The sequence below is a fragment of the Mus caroli genome, unplaced genomic scaffold (assembly GCF_978045245.1).
Source record: "Mus caroli unplaced genomic scaffold, Mus_caroli_1 scaffold_2, whole genome shotgun sequence".
Taxonomy (NCBI): domain Eukaryota; kingdom Metazoa; phylum Chordata; class Mammalia; order Rodentia; family Muridae; genus Mus; species Mus caroli.
In genome coordinates this window covers 151,626,918-151,636,882 of record NW_028227257.1, presented here as the reverse complement: position 1 = coordinate 151,636,882, position 9,965 = coordinate 151,626,918, and the positions used below count along the sequence as shown (strand labels likewise).

At 45.6% G+C, this 9,965-nt stretch overlaps 1 protein-coding gene across 1 annotated transcript in view; it reads left to right on the top strand.

Moving 5' to 3' along the window:
* Window positions 1-1,741: 1,741 nt before the first annotated feature.
* Med27 (mediator complex subunit 27) overlaps window positions 1,742-9,965 on the top strand; it is a 214,507-nt gene continuing 206,283 nt past the window's right edge. Inside the window, exon 1 of the mRNA XM_085835065.1 lies at window positions 1,742-1,854. Coding sequence (XP_085691191.1) covers window positions 1,832-1,854 — 23 coding nt within the window. The 5' untranslated portion in view covers window positions 1,742-1,831. The remainder of the gene's footprint in view (window positions 1,855-9,965) is intronic.

Sequence of the window (9,965 nt, the reverse complement as noted above, 5' to 3'; positions counted from 1 at the left end):
GGGAGGTCTACAGGAAGATGGCCACTGACCTTCACTTACCTGACACTTCTAAATTAACTGAGAATGAGATGTGTTAATTGCCAATGTGTCTGTTATCAATGGGCCTAAAAAACAGTGAAGGGCTAGTTTTGAGCATGGTTGTTAAGGCACCTCCACAACCTTGTCGTGTGCATTGCTAAGCTAAGTGGGAAATTCACTTCGCTGATGCTGGGTGTCAGCCAATGAGCTGGAGACTTCAGCAGGTCAAGAGGACTTTTTCTTCTCTCACCAGTAGCTGGGGTCCTTCATTTTTTTGTCATAAGAATCAGAACTCAAAGCTTTAAGTGTCAGATTTTCAGGTCATCAGCCTCAGATTACATATTATATACAGTCTTTCATTCTGGCCTTCCTTTTGACTGGCCATACTACTGGGGCTGAGAGCTAGGGGTCACCAGCTTGTAATGTGGATCTTCTCAGCCTTCATAATCATGCCTGCCAATTGCCACTGTCAATTCCTTCTCATCTCTCTATTGTCTATCTGTTGGCCTGTCTTCTATCCATCATTAATCCATCCATTTATCCATCCATTCATCCTTCCTTCCATCTTCTATCCAGCTATCTTACTGGTTCTATCTTTCTGGAGAATATTGATACATGCAAAGAAAGATCTGTGAACATCCTAGAGACTGAGACCCAAAGCAAGACCACAGCTTATAAGAAAAGATCATGAAACCCAAGGCAATGCTCAGTCAATAAAGTGCTTGCGGAGTTTGATTCTCAGAACCCACATTAAGTATAGATGCTGGAGTGTGGCTCAGCAGTTCAGAGTATTTACTGTTCTTGCAGAGGACTAGAGTGTGCTTCTCTGCAGTCATATCAAGTGCTTTACAGGCACCTGTAACTCCAGTTCCAAGGGAACCAATACCATCTCTGGACTCCACTGGCACCTGTACTCATGTTCACATACCCATACAAAGACACATACTAGTACATACAATTTAAAAAGAAATCTTCTTACAAAGCCAAGTGTGGCAGCATGAAATTGTAATCCTAGTGATAGATGGAGAAGCGTAGAAAAGGAATCCCCAGGAGTTCCTGGTCAGCAGCCTAGTCTACTTGGTGAGCCCCGGGCTCTAGTGAGAGACTTTCTCTTAAAGAAAAAGAGGTAGACCAATCCTGACACATGTCGTTGTCCTCTGGCTTCCACATACACATGCACACACAATGCAACTACATACTTATGACTCTCAGCACATACATGAACACACATACATATACATGGAAAAACATACAAAACAAAAGATCATAAAAATAATCATAGAGGAATTTTAATTCAGCAATGTGGCTGCTCTGATCATGCCCAAGATCTTCTAGGCCTGTGTGATCCTGCTGGAATGCAGACATGCAACACACCTTAGTCCTTCTGGCTGGAATACAGACATGCCCTTAGTATACACTTTTAATGCCAAACAGTGGCAACTAATTGAGGGACAGACAAAGTGATGAGTCAGAGAAAGATTTGAGAGAATGAATCAAAGATAGGATATACCCAACTCTCAGGAGAAAAGCTATTTAAGAGCAGTGCAGGAAGAGATGGTCTGTTCTGTCAGTGGGGAGTCAGTGCGGTCCAGGGCAGTGCAGTCCAGTGTAGTCCAGCACAGTGAAGCATTGTGGAGTCAGTTCATTTGTGAGTTCATGCAATTCAGTGCAGGTCAGCAGAGACAGTTGAAGCCAGAAAACACAGATTCAGAAGAGCTGGAGAGATGGCTCAGTGGTTAAAAGCACTGACTGCTCTTCTGGAGGTCCTGAGTTCAATTCCCAGAAACCACATGGAGGCTCGCAACCATCTGTAATGGAATCTGATGCCTTCTTCTGGTGAGTCTGAACACAGCTACAGTGTACTCACATACTTTAAATAAATATCTTTTTTTTAAAAGGAAAAAGAAGTAGGAGGAGGAGGAGGAGGATTCAGAAAATTAGAACAAATTGCCAGAATGAGGCCAAGCAGAGCAATTTGGTTAGAAGTCAAGAGAAGCCAGATTGAATCAGTTAGCTTAAAGAGGAGTTTGAGCCAGAACAGCTGAGTTGAACCATCCAGCTAGTGCTCAGAAAGAACTAGAAAGGGTGAGTATATTCAGTAATAAGCCTCTGAGATGACAATCACATCTGGAGAAAAAAGTTATTTTTACAAATAATAGCAGGGCCTGTTGGACAGCGTAAATTTCTCCACTGCTAATCCAAGCTGTATAACCATTACGGATGGTTGTGGATGCTGCTCAGTGGTAGACCATTTGCCTAGCATGCACAAGACAATGGGTCCTCAAGGCACACTCATTATGGAAGAACCTCCAGGTATATTGATATTAACAAAAAAACTAGGTGCTTGTTAGGGTTTCATTGCTGTGAAGGGACAACATAACCAAGGTAACTCTTATAAAATAAAACATTTAATTGGGGCTGGCTTGTAATTCCCATTATCATCATGGTGGGAAGCATGGCAGTATCTAGGCAGACATGGTGCTGAAAGAGCCAAGGGTTCTACATCTTGATCCAAAGGCAACCAGGACAAGACTGTCTTCTGCAGGCAGCCAGGAGGACGCTCTCTTCCTCCCTGGGCTTAACTTGAGCATAGGACTTCAAGGCCCACTCCCACAGTGATGCACTTCCCCCCAACAAGGTCACATATACTCTATAAAGGCCATGTGTCCTAACAGTGCTACTCCCCGTGCCAAGTGTATTCAAACCATCACAGTGCTGACACATGGGTGAAGCATGCATATATATGCATGTATTACTCTCTAGGCAGATTTAACCCTGTATATATGCATATGAAGCGAATAACACTGGTTGCTCACTTCAGGGAAAAATAGAGGGAAAAATCACCTTTTCGTTGATTACTTTCAATTTTGTATCATGTAAGATATTACCTGCTGGAAAGTAAAGGAAAAATATCCTGGAGGCTGGAGAGACGGCTCAACAGGTAAAGGTACTTGTTGCTTTTGTAGAGGAGTTGAGTTCAGCTCCTAGCACTCATACCAAGCAGTTCACAACCTTCTCTACCTCCAGCTCCAAAGGATCCAACATTCTCTTCTGCCTCACATGGGTCCCCAGCTCACATGCAAATACCCATTGACAGACATACACATTTAATTAAAATTAAAGTAAAATCCTGAGAGAAAAATATCCTATAGTACATCGGTATCAATGCAGGAGAAGACACTGAAGAAATTATTGCTAAGTCTCTGTTCATCGCATAACATCCTAGCGGCTTTTCATACCTCTTGAGATAAAGTCTAGACTTCTATGGGCTCTGTTCATCTGCATCCCTCTTCTCAAGCCACATCTTTCTTTTTATTTTATTATTATTAATGTGTGTAGGTGTGTGATGAGTGTGGGGCACACATGCCATGGTGCACAGGTGGAGGTCAGAGGTCAACTTTGTGGAGCTGATTCTCTCTGTCTATTTTCATGTGTACCTCAGAGATCAGGCTTAGGTGGTCAGGCTTGTACAGGCAGCAAGCACGTTTTATCCACGGAACCATCTTCCTGGCCCATACTTGATATTTCCACTGTAGTTACACAGTGGCTTTTAAAAGTTGCTAACTGCACTAACAGGCAAGAACACACACACACACACACACACACACGTGTCATGGCATAAGTGTGTAGATGAGGGGACAACTTGGGTGTTTGTCCTCACTTTGTTTTGAAGCAGTTTGCTTCTGTGCATCCCAGGCTAGCTGGTCCATGAGCCTTTGTGGATTTTCCTGTCTTTATCTCCTGTCTTCTCATGGGAGTACTGAGATGAGACATGCACACTACAGAATGTGGCTTTCACATGGATTCTGGGGATCCAGATTCAGACCTTCATGGGAAACCATCCTCCAAGCCTCCACAGTGGATTTTTCTTTTTTAGAGGTCTTTGAGTAAGCTACCATCTTGCCCTATTTTCAGTTTGTATTGGGGGTGTTCATGAGATTTTTTCAGAGAGCCGGAACTCTTTCTTCAGTCTGACCCACTCTGTTGGCTGCACCCCTTGTGCTCAGCACAGAACCGTTTTTTTTTTTTTTTGTGGCAAGTGCTTTGGTAGCTGTCCGTGGTGCTGAAGGCCTGTGGCAGCCTGGAGTTAGAGCTAAGGTAACACTAACGGCACTCACAGGAGGAACAAATACATGATGCTTATTGATACATACTTTCGTTCTTCCGGTACCATTTGTATTGTATGGTCATATTTACTTGATCACTGTAGTAAAAAACTAAGCACTTAAAAAATGCACGGTCCACTGTGTGGACTAGACACAAAACAGATACAAAAAAGTGTTGTTTAAAACAAGCTGACTTGGGCTGGGTGTGGTGGTGTAGCCTTTAATCCCTGTACTCAGAAGGCTGAGGCAGGTGGTGAGTTCTAGGACAGCCAGGGTTCTCTCTAGAGAAACCAAAGCAAAACAAAACAAAAAAACCTGTTGACTCCTCTGCCCTTGGGCATCTGCATTCATATGTGCATATCCCCTCACATGCACACAATTAAAGATGATAAAGCAATGATTCTTTCACTAAAGATCTCTGGGGCTTCTGTAAAAAGGATACACCAGAAATAAAAGCAGGAAGTAAGAAGGCAGAGGCGACAGAAGTGATGGTATCCTTCTAGACAGGGGCTCATGACACAGACCAAGGAGGTTTCTGAGCAGGCGGTGAGAGCTGATCAGATTAGAAATAGTTTGTTGTTAGAACACTCGGGACTTGTTGACTAGTCACATGGCACACCATGCGTGTTGAGGTTCCTCCAACACAGAAAGCAAATTCTACTCTGAGCCTTAAAGGTCAGGGGTGGTCTGGGGTGGGTGATGTTCAGAATGTGGAAGCTGCAATCAGGTTTCTTCTCTAGAGGTGGCTTTAGGGAGCTTACCCTGGGTGCAAAGTGCCAGGGATGTTCTCATGGCATCTGGGCCACTCGGGCCATGCTGGCAACCTCGTCCCTGAGTCTACATGAATGAGCTAGACACAAATAGCACATCCACACAAGAGTGGAAATGGGAACAATTTTCATTCTTTTCACATACTTCTGTGTTTTATTTTCTACTTTTAGTAGATAAATATAGTTCTTATAATCAAGGAAAAAAAATCCCTTTAAGACAAAAAAAGAAACCGAATGTGTGGTGGGTCATGGATTTGGGGAGATGCTGTGTTTACTGTTACTGCTATTTCTGTTAGCTTTCCAATTCCTAGTTCTTATTAAATGCAATTTCCACTTCACTCACTCACTCATTTATTTATTCATTCATTCAGGAGGCTGAGTGGGGTGGGTGTGTTTGTGCCAGAACACTCACACAAAGGTCAGAGGCCATCTGGTAGAAGTCATCTTCCACCATGTGGGCTTAGGTGATCAGATTGGGTAGCAAGTCACGTGTCTGGCTGTGGCTGCCCACCCTGTCCTTCCTCAAAAACTCCTTATGGATGTGGCTTCCCTCAATGCTGGGATGCATCTGACAGTCAACGCCTTTGTGGCCTCGGGCACAGAGCTGGGCACCTCAGGCTTAGGCACTCACTGGGCTTTCGTGGACATAGGAGTCATTAATCTGATGGTAGCACATTGCTGTGGTTCCAACCTTTCTCTATTTACCCCAAAGGTTTTGAAGTTTTTCTTCTGACAACTGCACTCATTGCAAGCCTGATAAAAAATCAACCAACACAGGGACAACCCACATAAATAGAGGAGGCAAAAGCCAAGGTCCAGGCAGCCCGGTTTGCCAGAGAGGGTGAGGTGGATGAGATACAAGTTTTGTGCTATGAATTTCATGCTGGGCAGGGGCATGGTGACCTGAGACAGGCAGCAAGTTGCAAGGTTGACACTGCCTAAATCCTGACCCAGGGTACATGAGTGCCAAGCCTGGGGAATCGGTTCAGGCAATGTGGGGCCTCCAAGGTAGGAGTCCCAGGAAGGTCCTGACCCAAGCTCCCTGGTTGTCCTTGTATCTCTTTACATATGTAAGGATCGATGTGAGATACAGAGAGCATCTTCGTCCTAGAGGAGAGGGAATGAAGTCTTTTGGAATTCCCTGTGGAAAATGGGTTTCTAAATGGGGAGAAGGGTTGCCTCCTTGGGGGAGCATCAGAGTCTCTGGGAGCTTTTCTTATCTCCTTTCTATCCCCACCTCCCACATATTCTAATTTTAATGCCTTAGGGAAAGTGGGGCCCACTGCCTGAGACAGCTACTATTATTGGTGTAAGAGATTAGTCATTCATTGAGCGGCTACTTACTGAGCTATAACCGTGTGTGGGGCACAGTCTCAGCCTCAGGTGCACTGAGACTAGACAATAACATCATGAGCTCCCATGGTTCAGATTGTGTGAAGGTAGACGAGGCACCCTTGCCACTATGTTTTTTTGACCACAGTACTGTGGTTTGACCAGGGCCCTTCCAATGCTCAGGTGTTGCCACTGTGGTGATATTAAGAGGTGGGCCCTTTAAGAGCTGATTGGGCCAGAAAGGCACCTCCTACATAGGTGTGAGCAAGGCCCTTGTGAAACAGGCTGCACTGCTCAGCCTTCTACCTTCCCGCTGTAAGGACTCATTTTTCTCCCTTCTAGAACATGGTGCCATCTTGGAAGGTACAAAGTTACCCTTCCTCTCAGACAATAAAAACTGCAGGCATCTCACTGAACTCCCCAGGCTCCAGGTTCCTGACAAAACCAAAACCAAAACTAAAGAACCAGTTTGTTTTGTTTATAAATGACTCATCTGGTATTTTGTTACATAGCGGGACAAGTGAACTGGGACACTTGGCCGATGGAGCAGTGGATAGGTCTCAGCTCCCATTCCCCCTGTTGGCCAGCAACCCTGATGCAGAGATTGCCCTGCAGGACCACACACAGTGGCCTGTCAGGAAAGTAGTCATTTAAGAAGTTGGATTGTTTGCCCCAGGAGGGCAGAGAGTCTGTCTTCATCACTACATCTGAGTATCTAGTCCAGTTCCTGACTCTGAGCCGCTGCTTAATTAAATCCATGCTGGACAGATGGATGAATCGAGGAAGGGAGATGGGTTACTGACTCACCTGGCTGGGGTTTGCAGAGCCAGAGGGATGCTCCTGAGATCACCTTCATCATCTGATGCCCCCGAAGCACATAGGCAGCACGAGAAGCTATCTCCTCCCCCTTCTCCAGCGGATCTGCTGAGATGACGTTTAGACTCAACAAGTGGATGGAGAACGAAGTTGGGGAACATTGTGGTTCTCAGGGTAGTGTGGCACAAAAACGTGCAAGGCTTTTTTTTTTTAAACTTAAAAAAAAAACAAGGAATCATAAAAGAACCAGAAAATTTGGGACACCTAAGCCCCATTTCCCAAGATTCTTCCTCATGTGAGAAAATCAGCTTTAAAAAAATAAAAAACAAAGATGTGGGGGCTGAGCCTAAGAGATGGCTCAGCAGCTAAGAGCATGTTTTGCTCTTGCAAAGACCAGAGTTAGGTTCCCAGCACCCACATCCAGCAGGTGCTCACCATTGCCTGTAACTCAAGCTCCTGGTGGTCCAATGCTCTTGGTCTCTGAAGGCAATGCACTAATGTCCACATACAACCCAGAGACATAAAATTAAAAATAAAGATACATGTTAAAAATCCAAAAACAGCCGGGCGGTGGTGGCGCACGCCTTTAATCCCAGCACTTGGGAGGCAGAGGCAGGCGGATTTCTGAGTTCGAGGCCAGCCTGGTCTACAAAGTGAGTTCCAGGACAGCCAGGACTATACAGAGAAACCCTGTCTCGAAAAACCAAAAAAAAAAAGAAAAAAAAAAAAGAAAAAAAATCCAAAAACATAAAGATGCTTTGAGTGAATACCAGAAATCACTGGTTGGTACAGGACCAAAGGACGAGTCCATCCTGCTGGCATCTTGGGTTGAAAACTGGGTGAGAGGCTGTGGGATGAAGAATAGCAAAGATTCAGGTTCTAAACTGGTTTTGTAGATGCACAAGCCCTCGGGAGCTCCTGATGCTTGGCTGGTATTCTCCAAAATGTATTCCGTGGAACCCAGCAACATGGAATCTTTCTAGAAAGCAGGTGCAGTTGTCAAAAGGTGTAACTTCTGGGGTGTTTACCATGAACAGTGATGTTTTTCATATACCTGCCCATTTTCTTTGTTTAATTAGCATTTTCCCATGAGTAGCCTTGGACACACACACACACACCTTCTGTCACACTACCAGCAGGACTGCTTAGGTTCATTCTGTGGAGAATGCAGGGAATAACCTGCTCTTTGCTGGGCTCGAGTCTGTCACTCAAAGGCCTTCCTTTAAGAAGTGGACTCCTGGGGCTGCCTCGGTGGCTCAGTGGGTAAGGAACTTACTACCAAGCTCTGATAACTTGAGTTCAGCCCCAGGAACCCAAGTAGTAGAGAGAACCAACTTTTGAGAGTTGTCCTCTGATTTCTACACATATGCTGTGGCACACATACGCACACATGCACACATGTGTGCATGCACACACAGAGACATAAAGATGAACATGCACACATAAATAAATGAAGGGAGGAAGATAGTGCACAAGAGATTACAGAGATCTCTTGCCACCCAGGTTCTAGTGTTTCAACAGCATCTCCAGTGAGCTCTTTGACTTGTCAGGACCCAACATGACTTGATAGTCAATACCCTTTGAAAGAGGGTATTGGGAACCATGGAAAGTCACCTACCTCATTGTTCCTAAGGGAACACACTCTCCGGTGCAGCCCGGACTGGTCTCTTACTTTCTGTGTAACTGAGGAGACCTTGCACTTCTGGTCTTTTTGCTTCTACCTCCTGAGTGCTGGGATTATAGACATGCACCACCACACCCAGTTTGTGCTGTGATGGAACCCAGGGCTTCTTACTTGCAAGGCAAGCAGTCCGTCTACTGAGTTAGATCTTAGGTCCAGTAAGTGACTGCTAATTTAACCCTTCACTTTTCTTTGTAAAAGAACCGAGCTCTGAGGTTATCTGGACCATGAACCCCAAGTTTCCTGGGGGCCTTACTCAACCCCTTCTTGGTTCTAGGGATCTTGAAGCCCCATGGGGTGAGATGACTCCACAAAGATGGAGTCACAGGAGGTAATGCCTGGACTCTGGAGTTTGTGCCTTGTTGATGATGTCCTCTGTGATCTCCAGGTCACCTCTCTAGGGACTGCACTCTACTCTTGAGATCTTTTCTGAGTCAGAGACTGAAGAGGTGAGCTGAAGTCCTTATAAGGCAGAGTCTCTGGCTAATGCAGCAAGCCAACCCGGATCCATATCTCTGGAGGGGGCATCACGAGGGTGGAGTACACTCAAGTCCACACGCAGAGCACTGTCCCCACTGCTTCCCCACTTAGGTCTTTGTTTCCTCTAATGACCCCTCCACCAAGGCCACCAGGCCTGCTGGGAGGACTCTGAGCAGTGACAGGTGCCTGCTGTTCTCCAGGCCCTGGCTGCCACCCTGCTCGCTCTTATGGTGGAAGCCACTGGGGCAGGTGGAGGGCTGCATGGCCTTAAAGGACCTCCCACAGGTTCCATGTCCTTCATAGAGATCATCGCCTTCTTGTGACTTAATGAGGCCGAAGTCAGAGAGGACCTGCAGAGGCCGGAGGGGGCATCTCACCCAGGCACCACCACAGCCTCCTTTCTCAGGAGAGCATTAACATCCTTCCCTTATTCTGCACTGGGAATTTTAAAGATTTCTAACAGAACTCAGACATTCACAGTCCTCAAAAGAGTAAGAGACCTAGAAAGTGCCTGTGCCACACACCCTGCTCATGGCGTCTACCCTTTTCTTCAGAGGCTGCCACATGCAACTCACAGAGTTTCTCTCCATTTGTCAGTTTTATACATCATCCAAATTCATGCCCTGCTGTAAGAGTGTGCTCTCTCTCTCTCTCTCTCTCTCTCTCTCTCTCTCTCTCTGTCTTTTTCTCAGAACATTAACTTGGCCCCTCCTTATCTTCCCAATATCATAGATTCTACCCGAATCACCAGCCAGTGTTTCC